A 23773-nucleotide genomic window follows, 5' to 3' on the forward strand; every position below is an offset into this window, starting at 1 on the left:
TCTGTGGGCAATCTATTGGACTGCTTTGAAAAGAAACTGCTTTATTGCACAGACTGGTGGTAAAATAACTTCCTAATGATGTGAGACACACAGGAAGTAAAGGGGATCATGGTAAACATGTCAGATACAGAGGCTGCCACTCTCCTGGATCATACCTTGTTGTTTAGAGTCATCATTCAGAGGTATAACAATTGATTTAACAATAATAGCAACGTTTAAACCTGCTACACTTAAAATTTATGACATTTATCGACATGTAGGAAATGGAACATTGACACACAGTGTACAGTGGCCTGTAATGGACAAAATGCCGTCACAGTGGAGGGTTTGAAGCGGAAAATCAGTGGGTAAATCCATCAGAAAGATTCAGTTTAAAATCTAAAGTATGATGCAAGTTGCTCGGTGGCCACTTATGAGGCAGTAAGAATATTTTGAAAGCCTGAAATCTCAAGAACAAACCACCATTTTTTATTATTCTAGAGCTCTCCACATACACGCCACTCCACCATGTCCCTACTGTTCGATTTTTTTTAATGTCACGTAATCATAAAACTAAGAAGAAGAATGGAGGGGGCACCCTACGTGGCTGCCTGTGTCCCCTTAAGATCCGCCACTGCAAACCCAACAGATATAAAGTAAAGACACATTGTTGTTTTGGTTTATGGGGCAGTCCAAATGTTAGTTAACTCATCTCGAACTTTATCAGACAAACAGTGGGCAGCAGGTAAGGGATACAGTGGCGGCTACCTCAGCTGTGAAAACAGCTCCTCACACAGCTGCCTCTCTCTGTCTCTCCTCTGCGAGCCCAAGGGCAACTTGCCTTGCATGAACCTCCTTTTCTAAGTCACTCAGCGACTAGAAGGAGGAGTGCACAGTGGAAAGCTACCAAAGAGCACATTTAATTCCCTCTTATTGACTCAATACAATGACGCAGTATAATACGTTCACTCACAATACATTTTTGAGGCTCGTCTGCAGACTGTGAAGCAGTTTTCTGTCTTTACTTCCAGGCCTAAAAACACTGAGTTCACGCAGGCTGGGGTTGCACAGTGACGCTATATTAAAATGTTTTGGTTGAAGTGTGTCAAACAAGATGTGATAGAGGTCAGAATGAAAGGAGGATGTGTTTGAATTCACAGACACACACTCAGACACACACACATGCACACAACAAGACCATGTGTCTTCAAATCCATCCGAGGGTTCAATAGATGGCTCTTAACTTGAGAGGCCGATAATCACGTGGCCCCGTGTTCCGATATCTCACCACCACCCTTGTGTGTTGTTAAGTCTCCTTTTTTCCATTCTTGTCATATTTCATGATGGTTATTAGAAAATTGATGGGTAAAGCTGTTTTTGCACATCCCTGTCTGGCCGACGCCAGGCACAGAGGTATTGGATTTTTACGCCTGTTCAATGAAGGGTAATGTTGCCTTCATCCGGAGGAGTGTGTGTGTTAGTGGAGAGGGGGGCGCGGGGAGGATGGAGGGCAGGTTATTCATAAAGAAATATTGTGTTTAAGCTTGTGCTCGATACAGTTTTATGTGGTGCGATGCAGCTGTGTCATCAACAGAGAGTGCAGGGGGCTGGGACAGACTGCACAACACACTGTGGTGACCTCTAGTAGAAATGGAAGTACTCAGAGGCTTTAAAGAAGACAACAATGTATTATAAGTCCTGCATTCACTATTTTATATGAGTGATAGTACAAAAGTGTTAACAGGGAAATGTACTTCAAGTATTATGGAGTATTACTGATTCATATGCTGGGCAATATAATGATCTGTACCGTGTAGCAATGTGTCAGTCGTCAGAGGTTTTGAAAGATGGTTTACACTGAAGTATTTATGCAATTAATATTTCCGATGTTATTAGACCGTAGCAAGCAATGGTGCAAATTAGTCAGTAGGACTGGTAATACTATATTATGTCTATATGTCTATGTTTTGTCTTAGCAAGATTTATGCATTGCAGCTAAGACAGAAAAACATAATACAACTTTTGGTATGGAAATTGTATATGTTCTTTTTGAATATTTGGAATTGAATATAATGACTGGGCTTGTGGCCATGCTGGTTGCTGTTGCTGTCTAGTGTCTTGGAAGAGCATAGAGCTGGGCAGCGTGAGGCGCAGGACACCCAAATAAACACATCAATCAGTCTGCAAATATTAGTTTAGTTAGTAATTAGTACTCATGTGATGAAGTCCCTTGATCAGTCAGTGTCAGTAACAAACATCCCAATCAGACCTATGTACCTATATATGGTTTCTTGATATAATCTCAGTTAAAAGATTAAATACCTTATGATAAGTTTAACTATCATGGTACTAGTGAAAGAATATTTTACCCAAGTTGAAGCTCATTTGACATCTAATAATTTTCCATATTATACGTTTTGACTGTCAAATCTAATCTACAAAGTAACCGGTAATGGAAGATGTAAAATAAATGTCATGGTGGAGTAAAAAGTATGACATTTGCCCTTGAAATGTAAGCTGAGCGGAAGTGTAAAGTATCATGAAATAGAAATTCTTAAGTAAAGTACAAGTGCATTAAAATTGTGCTTAAGTACGTTACGTGAGTGAATGTATTTTCAGGGGGTCTACAGATGCAACCAAGTTAAAGTTAAGACTTTTAAAGAGCATTTTAATGCCAACTTATATGAAATTTAAGACCAAACCTGCAATGGAAAAACACATTATATATATGTGTGTGTGTTTGTGTCAGTTGATGTCAGTTCAAAATGAACAGTAAGGGTCCACCTTTTTTGGTCCTGCCCTAAGCTAAACAAGTTCTGGTCAGATATTTTTAGGTGCTTCTCAGATGTATACAACTGTGATATTACGCCAGACCCACGCACTGCCATCAATCAATCAATCAATTTTATTTATAAAGCCCAATATCACAAATCACAATTTGCCTCACAGGGCTTTACAGCATACGACATCCCTCTGTCCTTATGACCCTCGCAGCGGATAAGGAAAAACTCCCCAAAAAAAACCCTTTAACGGGGAAAAAAGCGGTAGAAACCTCAAGAAGAGCAACTGAGGAGGGATCCCTCTTCCAGGACGGACAGACGTGCAATAGATGTCGTACAGAACAGATCAGCATAATAAATTAACAGTAATCCACATGACACAATGAGACAGAGAGAGAGAGAGAGAGAGAGAGAGATAGAGAGAGACAGAGAGAGAGATGCAGGTAATGACAGTAGCTTACAACAACATTATTGAAAGTAATAATATTATAGTTATAGTTCTGGCTACTGTGGTACAATATGTTGAAAGTATGTATTAATATCTGGCAGTATACATGTGTGACAATAGTCATATGTGTATAATAACAGTAGAAGTATGACTAATGACTAATGATGGCAGCAGCAGCAGGAGGCATCTGGCAGGACCACGGCAGCAGCACAACCACACACATCATGCTGTCCAGGCACCGCTGCGATATGAGTTAATCTGAGAGACAGTGGAGCACAAAGGCTCCGGAGAAGAAGCCGAGTTAGTGACATCCAGAATGGCCGAGTTAGCAAGATGCAGTAATAGAATACGAGAGAGAGAGAGAGAGAGAGAGAGAAGGAGAGAAGGTGCCCGGTGTATTATAGGGGGGTCCTCCGGCAGACTAGGCCTAAGTCAGCCTAACTAGGGGCTGGTACAGGGCAAGCCTGAGCCAGCCCTAACTATAGCTTTTAGCTTTATCAAAGAGGAAAGTCTTAAGTCTAGTCTTAAATGTGGAGACGGTGTCTGCCTCCCGGACCGTAACAGGAAGATGATTCCACAGGAGAGGAGCCTGATAGCTGAAGGCTCTAGCTCCTGATCTACTTTTGGAGACTTTAGGGACCACGAGTAACCCTGCGTTCTCAGAGCGCAGTGTTCTGGTGGGATAATATGGCACTATGAGCTCACTAAGATATGATGGAGCTTGACCATTTAGAGCTTTATAAGTTAACAGTAGGATTTTAAATTCAATTCTGGATTTTACAGGGAGCCAGTGCAGAGAAGCTAAAACAGAAGAAATATGATCTCGTTTCTTAGTTCCTGTTAGTACACGTGCTGCTGCATTCTGAATTAGCTGGAGAGTTTTTAAGGACTTACTAGAGCTACCTGATAATAGAGAGTTACAGTAATCCAGCCTAGAGGTAACAAAAGCATGGACCAATTTTTCTGCATCTTTTCGGGTCAGGATAGGCCTAATTTTCGCAATATTACGCAGATGAAAAAATGCAGTCCGTGAGGTTTGTTTTAAATGAGAATTAAAAGACAAATCTTGATCAAATATTACTCCGAGGTTTCTTACGGTAGTGCTAGAGGCCAGAGCAATGCCATCTGGAGAAACTATGTCATCAGATAAAGAGTCTCTGAGTTGTTTGGGGCCAAGAACAATAACTTCAGTTTTGTCTGAATTTAACATCAGGAAATTGGTGCTCATCCAAGTTTTTATGTCTTTAAGGCAGTTATGGAGTTTAGTTAATTGATTACTTTCTTCTGGCTTCATCGATAAATACAACTGAGTATCATCCGCATAACAATGACAATTTATAGAGTGATTTCTAATGATGTTACCTAAAGGAAGCATATATAGAATAAATAGGATTGGTCCGAGCACAGAACCTTGCGGAACTCCAAAACAAACTTTGGTACGTAAGGATGATTCATTATGAACGTCAACAAACTGAAAACGATCAGATAAATAAGATTTAAACCAGCTTAGTGCAGAACCTTTTAGGCCAATTAAGTGATCCAGTCTCTGCAGTAGAATTTGATGGTCAATTGTGTCAAACGCCGCACTAAGATCTAATAAAACAAGTACAGAGACAAGTCCTTTGTCTGAAGCAATCAGAAGGTCATTTGTAATTTTAACTAGTGCTGTCTCAGTGCTATGATGCACTCTAAATCCTGACTGAAATTCCTCAAATAAATTATTATCATGGAGAAAATCACACAGCTGGTCTGCGACTACTTTCTCAAGGATCTTTGACATAAAGGGAAGATTAGATATTGGTCTATAGTTGGCTAACACCTCTGGATCCAGGGTGGGCTTTTTTAGTAGAGGTTTAATTACAGCTACCTTAAAAGACTGTGGTACATAGCCTGTTAATAAGGATATATTGATCATATCTAATATATGAGTGTTAACTAAAGGAAAGACCTCCTTAAGTAGCCTAGTTGGGATGGGGTCTAAGAGACACGTTGACGATTTAGATGAAGAAATCACTGCTGTCAATTCTTGAAGAGAAATTGGGGAGAAGCAATCTAAATATATATTAGGTCTTACAGCTGTGTTTGAGGTTAGATAGGTACTATCTGAGGACAGGAGGTCATGAATTTTGCCTCTAATAGTTAGAATTTTGTCATTAAAAAAGCTCATAAAATCATTACTGCTAAGGGCTAAAGGAATACAAGGCTCAATAGAGCTTTGACTCTCAGTCAGCCTGGCTACAGTGCTGAAAAGAAACCTGGGGTTGTTCTTGTTTTCTTCTATTAATGCTGAGTAATAGTTTGCTCTGGCATTGCGGAGGCCCCTCTTATAAGTTTTGAGACTGTCTGTCCAGATTAAACGAGATTCTTCCAGTTTGGTCAATCGCCAATTCCTTTCAAATTTTCGCGATATTTGTTTTAACTTACGGGTTTGAGAGTTATACCAAGGAGCGAACTTTCTTTGCTTTTTTAACTTCTTTTTAAGAGGAGCTACAGAGTCAAATGTTGTTTGCAGCGAGCCTACGGCGCTATCGACAAAATGATCAAAGTTGGTACAGGAAACCTCTGTTACTGAGGGACTTGGTATTGAATTTAACGACGGAGTAATCTTTTCCTTAAATTTTGCGACAGCACTATCTGATAAACATCTAGTATAGTAACTGTTGCTGAGTGGCGTGTAATCGGGTAAAAAGAAATCAAAAGTAATCAGATAATGATCCGATAGCGAGGGATTCTGTGGAAAGACTTTTAGGTTATCAATTTCAATTCCATACGTCAGAACTAGATCGAGGGTATGGTTAAAACAGTGAGTGGGTTCATGTACACCCTGACTGAAGCCAATGGAGTCTAATAATGAGATAAACGCGGTAGCCAGGGAGTCATTATCAACGTCGACATGAATGTTAAAATCGCCTACAATAATAACTTTATCTGATTTAAGAACTAAACTGGATAAAAACTCTGAGAATTCAGATACAAATTCAGAATACGGGCCAGGAGCACGGTACACTATAACAAATAAAAGTGGCTGCGAGGTTTTCCAGGTCGGATGTAAAAGACTAAGAACGAGGCTTTCAAATGAATTATAATCTAGTTTAGGTTTAGGGCTGATTAACAGACTAGAGTCCATCCTGGGTGGCCCCCGACATCTACTAGCTCTATCCCTCAAGCAACAAAAGACAATACAATACGACATGGTTGTGGCAGAAGGAATATTTAACTCTTTGGAAAACTGAGGATATTCCTTCTTTATAGACCTGGTTGGCAGAAATCACCAACTTGTTACAGATGGAAAGTTAGAGACAGTGTTTCCCTCAGCTCTGTAACCTTTGATTAAACATGGCAACCATTCATGTCCTGTTTATCGAGAGCGGCCTAAAGTGTTTGCATGTTGTTTGTGTTAAAATCTGAAAATCTACAAATAAAATATTTTTAAAAAAATGAGCAGTAAGGAAAAATGTCAACAATTGGGTGAGTTTACATTTAAGACAAAATCTAATCGCTGTCATAAATGCGATTTATTATTGCAATTATTCGGTTGGTCTGATGATTGTAAACAGTCACTAGATCTGTCAGGCTGGAGAAATTTTAATGGCATTCTAACCGAAAATATTTAAGAGCCATCAAATCTGAATTTAAGACAATTTAAGACTTTAAGGCCTTATATTAAGAACTTAATTTAAGACAGAGTGACACCTGCAAAGAGCCGAGGAAACAAATGAAAGAGATGTGTTTTCTTAGCAATCACTTTCGAAGGTGAATCAAGATGGTGTCTTCAGAGCTGCTATCCTGACTTCTTTTATAAACCGCCTGACTATGCAAAGCATCCGAACTTCTCTTGGGAGGTGAGACACTTAGCGAGAGCCGGGACAAATACAGGGTTCACATTGCAATATAGAATGCCTCCGAAGGACTGAATCAGGTCAGTCTCAGCACCTTTATGCACCTGCTGCATTTGGACTTTGTGTCAAAGCTTTATCACGCTTCTTTCAGCCTGCCACTAACCCTCCGCTCCAATCTGCTGCCTGCAGACCTCTGCCGCTTATCCAATCGTGCACGGTGTCCTAAACCCATAACCCAACTCACCCACATTGAAATATCATATTAAGTTATAAAACAATACCTGAGAAGAATTACATAGTGGCATAATCCAAAAAGTGCATGATTGAAAAAGGATTAACAGCGAGGAGGGGGTGGGGAGAATGTGGCCACACAGTTTGCTGGATTTGTACTTTGCTCATAGGCTGGGAGCCGTCTGCCTCGGGCTGATTGTGAATCGGGGCCATCCCGTTCAGATTTACGTGCCCCTGCGAGCGATTTGGGATTTATTTTCTTAACAGACGCCGTCCAGATCTGTCCTTGTTGTACGGTGTGTGTCCGTCCATGAAGTCACGCCTCAGTGCTTTCAGCTGGATGCATTTGTGATAGGCAGCGTGTTTTTTTCCCGGCCGAGATTTGCAGCTCAGGGCAAGAATAAACACTGTTTCTCATTTAAATAAGTGTACTGTTTTATTACTGTTGAGAAAAATATAGGAACATACAGTGGAGCAGAGTTATTTTGGGGTTTAACAGCAGGCACAAGGGTCAGTTCCTGTTGCTAATGATAATGATGACAAATGGTCTGGCCTGCTGGGCCCCAGAGAAATGAAGTCCACCTCTCTGGGGACTGGCCACCAAATTAGCTTTTGTCAATACCATGTTCCCAAATTGTCCTCACAGGATATGCTGACAGAAATATTGGTTACTGTAAGCGACTGTGGGAATTGAATCCTATTGGCTCATTGGTGGTGTCATTAGCATACAAAGATGAATGAGTGGCCATGATTAGACACTGTGCGCCACCGGAGTCCAGTCAGGTTTCAGCAGCGATCGAAAAACGAGCTCTGTAGAAACACGTTTAATGATTTCCCCCCAGATTTTATATGAAGAGTGAAGTTTGGGATTTAAACTGTGTGACCCGTGGACAGTTTTCATATGCATGTTAATCTGGTCACTAAAAACACTAACAGGAACAAATTGCTGCAGGAATTTAAATGGGCTTCCAACACTACTGACAATTATCTCAGACTAAATTACATTATGGAGATTTACATTTTTCCTATTTTAGTCCCAGGATACATAATTCATAACTTTTTGTCATAGAGGGCACTATAGCGAGGTATTGAATGTGGAGGTGAGAGACCCTGAGATCCATCACCTTGGAGTGCTACTGATGTTACAATGTGTGAAGTGGTTTATATATTTCCATTTTTGTGTTATGGTAAAAAGCCCAATATTGTACTTTATTTCCCCTAAAGTCAGGCTGTCATTGTGTTGCAGTGGCTTCACTACTGTTATTTTTAAATGGAGTGCCGTTAAGACAGAGATCAAACCAAATATTCTAATTTCCAGGGCAGTACAGTGGGAGCCTTGTAAAACGAGCTGAATGGCTGTGGTGGACACAGATGTGAGGAGCTGTACGCCGTGTTCCCATCTTTCCACAGGCTGACATCTCAAGGACAAACCCATATCACCACCGTCACATAAAAAAAACACATAACTGCAAGTTGTGTATTTCTTTGACTTGTGACTTGAGGTTTACATTGTCGCTCACGTCTCAGGTGACTTACTTGAAATGACTCCTGTGAGCACTGTAGACTATTACAATCCTGTTAGCAATCCTCAAATGTAACAGAAAGCGGTGCTCGCCTCTTCATTCCCGCTCTGCTCTCATGAATGCACCTGACCAGTGTCCAGAGATGTTGGATACTGTGTACCGCTGTGCTTTGCTTTTTATTACTGCTGTGGTTATACTGTACACCATTGTGTTTGTATGCTCAGTGGTTGGCTGTTGTATAAGAATCTCTCATGGGCTGGTTCCTTCTCACCTGTGAATATACATGTGTAAAAATAAAACTCTGATTGTTCTGCAGATATTAGTTTTCTGTGTCTTTTAAAGTACATTTAGTCCAGTCAGTCTGACTCAGAAATGGACCCAGAAAAACTGCATCATAGATTAAAAATATCCACCTTGTTCCTAGCCCCCATGATACCTTGCATGAATTATGGGTGCAACTTCCGGCGTTGAACCGAAACCGACGATTTCCAATGCTAACAGTTTGTTCACAGTACGCTATTCTTCTTTCCAAGAGCATTTGGGAAATTAAAGGTGGAACACACCGCCTGTTACAGCTCAAACAGGATTATGTGATCATACCTCTGACATCTCTGACAGCCGCATCAAAGCAAACGAGCACGCTAGCAATTAGCTTGCCTTGCTCCGTTAAAATATTGTTAACTTTACTGGTTTTACTGTTAACTTTACTGGATTTATTTCTCATATCAATGGTATCTTTGGCAACAGGAACAATCCCTTTTTGTTCTGGTTACATGTTCAACACACAGTTGCTGAAGACAAAAATTTAGCTTAGACTGTTTGTTAGTCATTACAGACAAGGACAGTGCAACAGGTACCAGAGCTCTGCAGAGACATTTCAGAAAATGCTAAGTTAACATTAGTTAAATATTTGTTAAAAAATAAATCAGCCACTGGGACTAACCACAGACAGTCTATGGGACTAACTGGCTTACTGCTACTTCCGCTACCTCACTGGAAGTTGCACCCATAATCAGCTTTACAGTAGCGCCCTCAGGAATAAGGTGGATACCTTCATGGATTTCGTGGCACAATGGTTTTTCAAGGTCAAAAGCAAATCAACATTTTACAGTTACATGGTCTGGGTGAAATTATGTTAATATTGGAGGGTCTATGCCCACCGATACAACATATCTGGTTTCCATTCCTAAGTTTTGGGGGTCAGTCTTTTCAATACAACACTTTAAGAGGATATTCTGACGTATTATACCTGTATTTGGGGTACTGCTACCCAACAACCAATTTTTTGCCAAATTTTCCCCTTAAAGTTTGGCCGTAAGATTTCATATCTAACGTCACCATTCGTTGCAAGTTTGACTTATGTAAATGATAATATACTTTATAACCTAATTTTACAGGCTGTCTGGATTCAAAAAAAGGTCATTCTAGGGTAAAGGATCACCCTAATTGCACATACACATTCAGGACAGGTCATATCTGATGGTTATATGTGAAAAAACATCCTAAAAAAAAACAATGTTTAGATATGAATTACATAAAAATATCATGTTCAGAAGCAGAGATGTGCACTTCTTTGTGTGATGCTGTGACAGAATGCCCCCTGATTTCAAGCCTTGATCCACTAAGTATATAATGTTTTACTTTTAATATGTTTTTTGGATGTCCCAAGAGATCAGAAATAAACTTGAATGATTACTTTTGTAATTGTTATTGTAATGTACAGAAGGAATTAAAACAGTCGGAGAGGTTTACTTCTGGTGAGTCCAAGTCAGTTTTAAAGGATCTGACAGAAGCACTCCTGGTTACTGTGTTTGTGTTTTGATGTGACAGTTGTTTTAGCCTGTTTATGTTGTGTATGGATTTATTGTTGTAACAACGTTTTAATACTGCCCTCTTGGTCAGGTCTCTCTTGAAAAAGAAAGTTTAAATTCAATAAGACTTTTAACTGGCTCCTAAGGGGAAACAAATTGTTGTGTGCCTCTGCCAACCACTCAAGTTGCAGTTTACATCCATGTCTGTCAAGATTCACATTATATAAGTAGTGAAGAACGTGGACGCTTTGCACACATCTTCAACCTGGCAGCACAGACGATTTAGACAATCAGCACAGTTTCAAGGTGGGCACTCAAGATTAGAGTCACCAATTCAATATCCGACCAACTGTCTCCCCTTCTGTTCCTGAGTTATGGTGTTGAGTAATGGCCAGCAGTGTTTTTGCAAAACATTATGATGTCACAGTAAAGCTGACCTTTGACCTTTTGGATATAAAATGTCATCACCTAATCACTTTATTCTATCAGACATTTGTGTGAAATTGTGTCATAATTAATGTATGAACTCTTGAGTTATGGCCAAAAAGATGTTTTGTGAGGTCACAGTGACCTTGAGCTTTGACCACCAAATTCAAATTATTTCATCCTTGTGTCCAAGGGACAATGGGACAGACAGACAAATGTACATATGGACAACCCAAAAAAAGTTGATGTTGCTGGTGCGGAGGCATAAAAAATATTTATTTCATTTACTGAGATTAAAAAGAATCAAAATTCTAAGACAGGACAATGAGGAGGCACAGATTAGGGTAAAGGACTCTCTATTGTCAGAGCTGAGTAACCGTGCGTTCACACCAAACGCGATGGACGCGATGTCATCGCCCGTAACGCGAGTATCGCGTCACTTGATCACAAATGTCACCTTTTTGATCATCGCTTCATCGCTTCAATCGCGATGACGCAACCCTCCTCCCGCAATTTTCTTCACCTCCCGCTATTTTCTCGTCAACCATGGCAGAGTTAACTACCGTAGCTGCTCTTTATCTGTTGTGGACATCTGATTTGGTTTGGAGACCCAAACGCCACCGTGTCTGGGTTCACAATATTCTCCAGAAACGCACACAGCTGGGTGAATATCATTACCTCCTGCAAGAGCTGCGTCTGGATGACGGTCGTTTCCAGCGGTACTTCAGGCTGACGCTGGCCCAGTTTGAGGACCTGTTGGCCCGTATCGGTGCGAGGATCTCCCGCCTGGACACCAACTACAGGCGCTCCATCCCAGCTGCGGAGGGCCTGTCCATCTGTCTCCGGTAGTTGCTTATAATTTCTTTATGAATGGTTGGATATCAACGCTGATTGGAGGTCGCGGCACAGCGTCACGCGATGTCGCTTGAAAAGTTCAAATTTTTTAACTTCAAGCGACACACGTGATGAGGCGATGGACGTGTCATCGCTCTCATTGCCAGAAACGCGTCGCCCGAAGCGACATCGCGTGTCATTGCGTCATTTACATTGATTTTGAATGGAAACTTGTGGCGTTCATCGCATCCATCGCGTTTGGTGTGAACGAACAGTAATCTTCATCATCAGCACAGTTGGTATGTCCATTCAAATGGAGACAAAGGGATGGCAGATCAAAAAGATTGTGATCATGGACCACCACTGGATTTGAGCAGGAAGGGAAACAGTCTGTTAAAGACATACATAAGAAACTATGATTCTGTCATCTACTGTAAAACGTCAGTTAAAATGCCTAACTTTCCAGCAGTAATAAACATGTTCACAGCCTGGTACAAAAAACGGTTTTGGTCTCTTTGTCTAATTTCAACATTCATGACAACTGTACAGAGGTGAATTTTTATGTAACTCATCCATTTACATTTTATTGATTGACTGATTTTTTTATTTGTGTCATGCACACTTACATGTGCCCAGTCCTCATGGGTTTACAGGACATCATTACAATTATGCTGCAGTAGCAATCCAAAATACATGTTATTTCACTGCTCAGTCCAGAGACAGAATATTCTGCATTCTAACAAAAAAGGTTCCCGTCCGAAACAAAACTCTTATTTTATGATCCTTCAACCAAAAGAAATCAACATAGAAAGAGATAATTTTGCTGAATAGTACAGTCCTTATGTCTTCATATACAGGACAGTAAAACAAGAAATGGACATCATTCTCAACTTCACCTAAATTATACAACAAACAAATTCTGTCCTCCTCTGGGGTGGCGTTAAACCTTCCAGTCTCTAAGGCTACTGGTAACGTTCCTGAACACAACTGTGCACACAGGGATCTTTGTCTTTTGTTTAGATTACGCCCCACGTAAGGTTCCACACTGTAGCTATTCTTTATGAGACAATAAGTCATAGTTTTGGTTTATACCATATGTCAGCAGACTATTTTTCTGTAAACATGTGAAACATCTCACTTCTAATGTCCTGAATATCACAGGTCAACCTGTTCTGAAAAATAAATGACAAACTGTTCGAATAAAACAATGATTTCAGCTCGTTAGCCCAGGGATGACAGTGGGAGATGTCCCAATTAAAAATCATTTTAGTGAGTTAAATGATTTAAGTTTAAATGCTTAAAGTTGTGCATTTTTAAGGGCGGGGCCACTTGAGAAACAGGCTGTCTGTGAGGCGTCGCCACAATTTATGAGTCAGATCCACCCCTCGCTCCTCAACAGCTCTACGCTCTCATTCAAAGTCACTTTCAGCTCAGAAAAAACAAGATGGCAACAACTTAAAGGCGCTGTATGTAAGAATGTGGCCAAAACGGTTATTGCACTCAAATTCAAAATACTGCCGCGCGTTGTGTCCGCCCCCCCTCCCCTACAGATTCGAGGTTGCTGAACAGTGGCACGCTGGAGACTTATTTGTTTGCCCACGGGCGGCTGCCGTGGCAGGGCCGCGTCACCGCTTCCTTAATCTGCGGATTTAGAGCGGATCGTTCAAGCAAGTCCGGCTTCTCTGTTGCTAACGCTGCTGCCGGGATACAGCTGAGGAGGAGCTGGCTGCTAATGCTATGTACTGGGACACTGCTAATGCTGCTTGCCGTGCTGCTGTAGCTCAGTCGAAACTGTAACTGATGCTGAGACTCTACTGACTGCGTGACTGGTAGACGGCGGTGGGTGGCACAACAGGCCAAAACACAAATTCAAAACATAAACATGATTTGCAGACTGCAAAAAAATTTTTTAGATGCAAATATTCTGGCTGTACTATTGTTGTCGGTGAGATCAGTATGTTATATGAACATTATTCCTTAGTCTCTGTGACATATTAGGAGGATTTTATGACTATTTGCTTTAGATTTCTTACATATAGCTCCTTTAAGTACCAATTTCAAGGCTTCAAAACAGCAGTCCAAAACCCAATGGGTGACGTCCATTATTTTATACAGTCTATGCCTCATAATGGATGTTCCAATAAGACCTCAGGCATAAATTTAGCCAAATCAACACTGGAAAAGCTGCAAAACTGGAAATGGAAATTAGCCACTGGCTACAATCTTGCATATTTACATTTGTGTGTTCATCAATATGTACTGTCCCTGTTTTAAAAAATAAAGTCAAAGTCAAAACGAAATCTAAAATCAAGAATGGGAGAAAATTCAAAAGTGCTAGGTGGACACACTCTGTTTAAAGTGAAGCTCCAAATATGACCAGAATATAAGAAGCTTTAATCACAAGTGCTATGTCACTTACTTCCCTAGAATGCATTACGCCAGGGCCACACTGCCTGCGAAGCGCAGCGCACTGAAATTCTCGCACGAGCGGGAGCACCTCCGTTCACATCAGAAACGCATTTCTCCGCGCCGGTCGACAAGCGATTCTGCTCCCAGCTGTTGTTTTTCCATCATGGGTAACTGCTCGGCTTGACCCATTCGCTCGCGGCTCGCGCAGAAAATAGACCAGACGCCGAAATGATCGCTGCAGGGCCGGCGGCGGAGCTGCGCGGCGCGGCCGGTGTGGATGACACAATCAGTTAACATGGGCACCAAAAGGAAACTGGCTTCACTTCTTGGTGCTTCAAAGCTATTCGCGGCGCTTCCGCGGGCGGTGTGGCCTTGGCATTACTTTATCCCCACCTATTAATCATGACATTTATGGTCCAGAAGTTGAAACACAGGCTCTAAAGACAACTGCATATATTGTGACTCCAGTTCACTGAGTCCTGGACTGTGCTGTCTCTTTGTCTCACCCACACGTCCTGCATTGAACAATGAGTCTTGAAATCAGTTAGATTAAGCACATTGTCTATTGATTGGCTCCTAAATTGCTGCGCGATACAAGACAAATAATCCCATTTCAAGTTTCAACACTTGTTTCTAATGGTTTCCAAACCATTTCAGGCAGGAATGGATCACAATTAGTTTAGCATTTAGCAGCCAGGAGTGGCCATGCATGCATGAGCCTGATTCTGGGCGGCTTAACAGTGGCTGCCTGCACTGCATTTGACATTTCCATTCTCCGGTCCCTTTCCTTTGTGCTGTCTGCGGGGCTTTTTTTTTTTTTTTTTTTTTTTTCCTTAAGGCACCTGTAGAAGGAGACATTCAGTCACTGTACGTGCACATCAGGTCAGCTGCAAGCGTAGAATTTAATATGAATGAAAAGCACAGGACTTTATTTCTGTCTCTCCCCGCCACAAAAGTGCTACTCAGGCAACAGAGACACTGAAAGGACCACCTCACACTGTACGGCCCTTTCTCAGCAGAGCAATGACCCAAGGAAACAATCCTCTTTCACATTTGACAACAGAGATGTGACCTTGGTCAGACATGGTCACAACCAGGGCTTTAAGTCGCTCTGACTACTTGACTTTTGAAAGAAAGAGTGTATATGAGTTACAGACTGTAAAACGGCTGTGACTACAACATCTCTCAGACATAAACTGTGAGGCTCAGTCTATTGGTCTGATATAAATGGCAAACAGTGGGTTATTCCCCATGTGGAAATATCTGTCTTTCTTTCCAAAAAGCATGCATCTTACACCATGCTAAGATTCGAAATCTGACGTTCAAGAGACATCCTAACACACTGGTTTCAATGTCTGTATGTGCCTTCATGGACGATCAACACTACTTGTTAGTCAAGACAGAAGTGGCTCCAAAGGCTAAAGTGATGATTGTTAGTTACATAAGAAGCAATTCGTCATTAAATGCCTAGTTTATGAGCTCCCCATGGTGCCTCCTGGACACTATAATTGAACGACACCACAGAAACAGTTGTTTCCAGTGTGACAGGAGACTTTAGGGAGGACCGTCTTCATCTTGACAAGCTACCACTGTTTGTGTTTTCTAACTGTATGCTGATCACATGCATCAAGAGTTTGATTGCTGTACTGTTTTATTGTTTGCAGTTGCAGCTGCTGTCGCTTATATAACTGAATCTCCTGTCTCAAGTGAAATAGCATGCAAAGCCTATAGAGTTTACCTTCTATGATCAGTCATCAGTGTTGAGGTAGCGACGACATCAAGTCTTTGCTTTGGTTCACGTTTTGATTTGGAACTAATGTCTCACACAAACATCACCGTCACACTGCAGCACAGTGCCAGAAGGAAAAGCTGGCATTGTACATTTCTGTAAACTACAAGTATGTTACATTTGTATGTTTTATACCTATCACATCAACGTTTCCAAAGTGGTGTAGTTCTGATTACATCCACATTTTCTACATTCTACATTTTCACCGTCACATCGTGGCATTTCCCAGTGACATTTAACCCCACCAAATGTGGGTGTTTAAAGTGAAAAATGATCTTTTCCTGACCATAACCAAGTGGTTTTGCTGCCTACACCTAACCACACTTTCACCACAGCATTGTTTAGAAATGTAAAGCTTTAACAGATCTGCTACAAAATAAAAAGCAAATGTAACTGTTTGCAGAAATGTTTTTCTAACAACTGGGTTGCGAGACAACTGCCACACTGCAGACCACTGTTTGAGACCAACAAACAACAAAAGCAGTTGATTACCTTCGACACATTTTTTTAGATACCTCGAAATAAGAAATTATATTAAGACTAACTTGCAAAATCAGACTGGTTAGTGGAACACACAGCAAAAGATTTTTTACGCAAAAACATAATCAGATATCATCGTCAGATATTCTGCCTGGGCCTGATAATAACCTAAAAATGTTACATATCTGCAGAAATATACAATGCCAACATTTACTCTGGTGACTCTGGTTGTACACTCAAAGTGCCAAATCTTCAAAAATATGAGTGTCAAGAGAAACATTGGAGACAGTTTCAGGCCAGATTTAAACTTCAGATTGTTCACGGAGGCACTGATTTGGGGTTGGACAACTTTAGCCACCTTTTCCCGATTCACTGTCACCATAACTAACAGCCAGCTTGTTTAATGTCATTCTAAAAAGCCAGTGAGCAGTGTGTGTATTCTATCTGCTTTCTGCTGATTCACGCACAATCTTTTGATGTGTGTGTTTTTACTCTTCATAGGCTCAAAATGTTGCAATATAGTTCATCCAAGTGGAAATCAGAGGCTAGTCGTCTGCAGCAGGAAATGCGATTCAGCCATTATTCACTCTTTCCCAAACTGACAGACAATGCCCTTGATTTGTAGACACTATAGCTTGTGATTAATTTCCAATGTGTTCATTACAGAGTGGATTCACATTTGTACTGATAACACTGAAACAAATGAAAACCATATTTCAAATGATGATGGGCTGTGAAAGATGAATTATCATCTAACGTCTTCATGAATCTATATGTATTTATTAACTGCTGTATAATTAGAAATGCAGAGAAGGTGCTTTATGATGCTCATTCACATCTTATGGCTCCAATTCAACGCACACTGAGACAGACTTAATCAGCACAGTCTGCACTGTCTATTTTAGTTACATAAATGTTTAATCAACACATTGTCCTTGGTTTGACCTGAGAGTAACACAATATTCCACAAAACAAAACAAAAAATAATAATAATGTGCCTCTAGAAATGGTGATAATGAAAAAAAATTGTATGTAGAAAATGATCATTTAGGAGTGGATTCATTATTATTATCAGCTCTGGTGTTATAAATACTGCTGAAGAGCAGTATAGTTCAGCAGGTCAATGCCAATACTCAAATGGTATATAAACGACTAATCATATTAATTCGTATACATGTAATTAGTACCCATTCCTTAACTTAACAGTTTTAACACACATTTTTCAAACATTAATTATGACTTTTACATAATAGGAAGGAAGAAATGCAGAATGAGTTTCCATTGTGGGGTAGCTGGGCTCAGCCTTATGCAGGATTGATACTTTCGCATTGAAACAACGGTGTACCTATAGCACAGGTTTGGCGTCAGTGTAGAGTCTACGTCTTGTGTGTGATTTATCCTGTCTTCATATGTGTTTAGTATAAGACAGTTGTTTTGTCAGTGAACCTTGTGAGTTGTAATGGAGCCGAATTTTGTAACGTTACCTTTGTTAAATGTTGCTGTTGTCCCTGGCTTCATATGAGTAGAGGAAAAGTCTGATAGCTGCTAGGCTAATTTATACAATGTAAAATGCCATAGAATTGTGCTAATAATGTTAGCATGTTGTATCTGTAAGGAAAATGTGTCCAGATAAAGACAAGTATTTGTCTGTGAATGCTGCGAGTTATAGTGAAGCTGATTTGTGTACTTGTGTTAAGTCGTGTTTAGTGTGTGTTCTGAATTAACTAAACTTTACGGCACTTCACAAAAACTCCACCACTGACTAGTGTTTTGGAGGTGTAACTGCAGAGGGACACAGACACACCACTGTACAAGTATAAATGCTCACAATGGCGTAGGCTGTGTACGTAGGCTACAGCGTAGGGTCTACTGCACAAGTATAAATCCCCCTTTAGAGATAGGGTGAGGAGCTCGGACATCCGGAGGGAGCTCAGAGTAGAGCCGCTGCTCCTTCGTGTCGAAAGGGGTCACTTGAGCTGATTCGGGCATCTGATCAGGATGCCTCCTGGAAGCTTCCTGCTGGAGGTGTTCCAGACACGTCCCACTGGTAGGAGGCCCTGGGGCAGACCCAGAACACACAACACAGACCCACAACCCCACATGCTCAAGATTCTTTCTGTAGTTAGCTACTACGTTTTCAGTCAGGACTCAGTACACATGAAACAGTCAAACAATTTATTAGAGCCTAGTTTCCATTTTTTCAATAATGCATGTAGTTGGTAAACTGTTCCAAAGTCTACACAGTCACACTCCCTGCATTACAATCTGCCAAAATCCAAACCCACCTAATGTATGCCTACTCAAAAGTAGTATACAAAGTGAATCATTGACTGATCAGTGACCAGATAACATTCTCCAATACATGCTGAGAAATTATTAAACAGCCATTAAACTATTAACTTTCATTTAAAAAAAAAAAAGATTTATCCTGATTGTTGCAAGGGATAAAAACTTCATTGTCACAACTCAGTCACTTGGATTCAGCATGATCCTTAGTATCCCAAAGGGAAATACTCTGTTGTAAAAATAATCCAGTTAGTTGTTGTCGTGCAGAATGTTGCAGTGGAATCACAACTTTTGGATGAAGTCGGTGGTTTCTGGCACCAGATGACAGTGTGTGCTCGTTTTAAACCAAAATAATGAGCCAATTTAGTTTGTTATTAAAAACTGAAAACCAGCCAATGTAAAACACCTCCTGCCTGACTGCAGCTAGTCCAAGTCAATATATCGGCCTAATCCTCATTTGAATGCAGCATTTTGATCAGATTCCACACAATATGCATGATTACATTTATTAGAATATCAGATGCCTGCAGCATGGTGTTGAATTTATTCAACAATTTGTAAAAGCTCAGATGAAACCTGCCTCACTCTGAATTTCAGAGCTGCACACAGACACCTAGAAACTGTTCATCACCCAGGAGAGTTTTGATTCCTTGTGATGGTCGAATGTTGTTTCATCGCTTTATCACCCTGACAATATAACTGTTGAAATCTAAATGCTGGAGCTGAGATGATTAGTCTATTAATTAATTAGCTGATGGACAGAAAATAAATGACAACTGTTAAAAATGACTTCTGATTCAAAAATACCAAACGTTCCTTAAAGCAGTGGTTTTCAAACTTTTTGTGCCCAAGGCGCACTAAAGGGCGAGCCAAAATCTCAAGGCACACCTGTATTTATATCTGTGCACAGCAGCATCTGTAACGTGTATTATCACACTTATCATGACATAAGACAATAAAAATGAGAAAAAATAAGACAGGTAGCTGTTGTGATACTGTCTACTGATGCTGGTAGGTTGTCTCTACTGGTACTTTGTTGTAATTTGCTCCGTACAATAAAGCGAACCATTGTCCCACTCATGGCTTTCTCCTTTTCATTTTTAGCATTCCTCACACTGGCTGCCAATCAGGACATCTGATGTGTCACACACTTAAAATTCCCACACACAAACTACGACAAATAGATTCCCAGTGAAGGTTTTTAAAATCAAATTACATTTTTAAGCTTGAGTTTGCCTCTTTTTTTAGGAAATGGGTGGGCATAACATACTGATACAGTCAATTAAACATTCATTCATAACTTTTTGTATAGGCCCAGTTGTTCCAGGTTCTAAACTATAAGGATTTGCTGTTTTTCCTTTGTAAGCATACAGCATTAAGCAAATAGGCTACAGTTAGTACTGCTATTAGTAATAGTAAATCAACAATAATTGGGGTTTGGACTGTTGGTTGGTCAAAATATTCTCTGTCACTTTACAGATCAAATGATTTACTGAGAAATGATTTGTTAGTTACAGCCCTATAGTAATGTGTTTATATAAAGTAAGTCATAAATGCTGTAAACTGATTATTCAGTATGTAATACAAAAATATTAGCACTGGCTGTTGTAAACATGTTATTATGATTGAGTGAGGTTAATAAAATGCATAAATAAGGCGATAAGGATATGCATTTTAACTCCTACAGTTAAGGTGTCAAATTGTTTATTAGGTGTGAAGACAAGCGTAAAAACAACACAAACATCTCCAAACTAAAACATGTACTGTACTGGACCAAGCTGGTCCAACCACAGGTCCAGATTCTTTCTTAGCTCACCAGTTGGGAGTCACTGCTGTAAACAACACACACAGTTGTGTGTTTGTGTCTACTTGAGAGATGTACTAGTATTTTTTTAAGATTTAGTCTGGAGATGTGAGTCTAAATGTAACTGAGCATGTACAGATGTCAGCTGCAGGCCTATTCAACTGAGACCTGATGTAACATTGAAGTTATTCAGTCACTGCCCCACTTTGTTTCTAAACTCACAGTGAGCAGGTTTAGTGACAGATAGTAATGTATATTTAGGCATCTGAGTGTGTCGCCTGGTGAATAAACTGTAACACTAAATGTAGATAAGTTAAGACTGAGCTTCACTGCTCCAGTCAGGGATGGAGAAAGTCTTAGATTGTCTCTTGTGCTCTCCTATCGTGTAGTCCACATGGATACATATATGTCTGGCGCTTTCCTCTGAGGGGAACATGCTGATCTCTCCGGTCACCACCGTGTCTTGCACCACATCCACCGGAGAGTCCAGGTACAGGACCGCCTGCTTCCAGTGCGTCTCCGGTTTGAACGGGGACGTGGAGAGCACGAGCGCCTGCGGTTTGTCCGGGCAGGGGAAAGTCACCGTGAAGTACACACAGAAAGCGTTCACTGCCGCCGAGCCGAAAGACTCGCACCTGAACCTGCCCTTCACCGACCGCAGCTCCTCCACGGTGACGGAGTACAGGTCGAGCTCGGCGAAGCGGGCCGGGTGGGAGAGCACGTCCTCCACGGTCACAGAGTTCACAGTGATGTCGGAGTTCATGATGCACCTCCTGGCGAAGTCGGACATGCAGGACATGTCCACGCCGTACTGGTCCTTCACAGTGTACCAGAAGTGTAAGCGGTCCTCCACCACCGGGTCGCTGATGGGCGCGATGTACAGCTCGGCTTTGCTGGGCAGGATGACGCCGCCCGGCTTCAGCCACTTGTCGCGCGCGTAGAGAACCGAGTTAAGCATGGACTCGTGCAGGAGGGCATAACCCATCCACTCGCTCACTATCACCTCCACCATCTCCGGTAGGTCCACCGTCTCCACCGTGCCTCGAATCACCTCCACCTTGTCCTCCATGTTGTTGTGTTTAACTATCCTCACCGCCTGCTCGGCGATAGAACACGCCTCAACAGCGTACACCTTCTTAGCACCGGCTTGAACACAGAACATGCTTAAAACGCCGGTTCCTGCTCCGACGTCCAGGACAACTTTACCCCGTATGGACTCACTGTTCCTCAGTATCGCCATCCGGTACGTGTTGGTGCGGACATGGTCCGCTATCATCTCCTCGTGGATGGTTACATCGGTGTAGCTGTCAAAGTACAGTCTGTCCTGCCGGGTTTTATCCAATTTTCTTTTCTTTGCGACATGAGACATCTTCTCGGCTGTGTGCTGCTACCTCACACTGTTTTGTTGCCGTACTTCCGCATTGTAAAATCTGGAACTTGTAGTTTTTCACCGCGAACAATACAAGCGACACATGTTCAAGAAGACTACAATTCCCACAACCAAGCACGAGTGACGTAGAAGGCACGTTGCTGCGTTCACTGTCAGAGGGAAGATCAGTACACATGGGCTTCTACTGGCCAGAGCATGGATGTATTAAAAAAAATTGACCTTTCACTAAGCCCCGCCCCTTTGTCAAGCTGTGGCAGTAAGCATGGAGCCCACACTGTAACTAACTGCACTCCCTGAAGGAATATGATCATATTGTTGGAGAAATGAAAGAGTGATTCCAGAGAGAAGCAGACAGAGGGGTCTACAGTCTGTGTTTGAAGGATATATTCAGGATGTCAAACTGACTCAGCAGCAACAACAGGTTAAAAAAACAAAGATAGTTAGAAGCTAAAGCCGAACTATAGGCTACAGATCACAGTGTAACAGTGAACCACCAAATCACTGCTGATCGCCACACAAGACAATGAATATAAAGGGAAACTTTGCTGATATTCAACCAGCTGTGTGGCATCACAGTGTGTGCAGATGAACGCCAAACCTCTGGGGGAAGTCAAACAATATTAATGCACACAGAGCTGGTTGAATATGAGCAAAGTGTCCCTGCTTCCCTTCACTGGTTCCTGTACAGCAGGGTCGGTCTTTGTTTCACTGTTATAATCATTAAAAAGCAAAAGCAGCATGTGTATACATTCAGTAGGCTATATCTTCAGTAGCTAGCTAGCTAACCCTACACTTTTCAGGGTTTGATTTTGGTTTTGGAACAGGGAAGAAACGTTTCTCTTTTTCCAACCTCTCCAGGTAACAAGTATCATTAATACACAACGTGCCCCAGGCACAACATTTAGCTCCAAATCCACAAAACCAGCCTGAAAATGAAGCAAATCTAAATCAATGGAGCACAGCTGTGTTGTTGTTGGACCCTGGACTGAGCCGGCCCGATTCTACGTTATGATTGGCCAGTCAGTGTCGGAGGCCGGCACTTAGTAGTGGGTCAATTAGGGCTAGCGTAGCGAGTTAACGGCGACTCTCTTTGCTTTCTCTAGCTTTCCACATCAGTTAAACATATGACACTTACTTAATCAGGCTTTTCTGGAAGAAAGCCACCTGTAATGATCAATTTCACATGCACTTACTCCTTTTGTCAAACTCTATTACACATTTCAAACACCCACATAAACACTAACTGGTGGAAAGACATACCTGCAACCACTGATGTTACTTTTGAGTCTTTTCCTATATAAATACATGAAATGAGATGGAAAAAAAATCCTCATAATAGAACAATTATTAGCACCAATACCCTCTGTAATTTGACATTGAGAAACTCTCGGTATCATAAGCCTTTATTAATTAATCTATTGTTATATTATTTTGAGGAGGCTACAGTAATTATTGGACAAAATATCACAGTAGTTATAGACACTATATACACTCTGTATATTATAGTTATGACTGTCCCTGAGAGGTGGAGAAAGACTGAAGGAATGGCTACACTCTAAATAACAATCCACTGAATTAACTTAAAAAATGAAAGTAACAATTTGCATGCATCTTTTTAAGTAGTTCCAACTCTGGCATTATCGAGTCAGTCTTCTGAGTCTTTTATCATATGACAAACTAAATTAGTTTAGTACAACCAACATAAGCTGCTTTGGCCTTGAAAAGCTTAAGTTGAGCCAACTTA

At 41.1% G+C, this 23773-nt stretch overlaps 1 protein-coding gene across 1 annotated transcript; it reads right to left on the reverse strand.

The window, feature by feature from the left end:
- Positions 1-18710: 18710 nt before the first annotated feature.
- Positions 18711-22037, reverse strand: prmt6 (protein arginine methyltransferase 6). The gene has a single exon (XM_033638317.2). The coding sequence runs from the start codon at positions 22006-22008 to the stop codon at positions 20953-20955; it is 1056 nt and encodes a 351-aa protein (XP_033494208.1). The 5' UTR covers positions 22009-22037; the 3' UTR covers positions 18711-20952.
- Positions 22038-23773: the final 1736 nt, after the last annotated feature.

Source organism: Epinephelus lanceolatus, chromosome 20 (assembly GCF_041903045.1).
Source record: "Epinephelus lanceolatus isolate andai-2023 chromosome 20, ASM4190304v1, whole genome shotgun sequence".
Taxonomy (NCBI): Eukaryota; Metazoa; Chordata; class Actinopteri; order Perciformes; family Serranidae; genus Epinephelus; species Epinephelus lanceolatus.

What these genes read in the sequence shown, in the direction of transcription:
- prmt6 (XM_033638317.2), bottom strand. Translation starts at nt 22,008, where the DNA reads ATGTCTCATGTCGCAAAGAAAAGAAAATTGGATAAAACCCGGCAGGAC.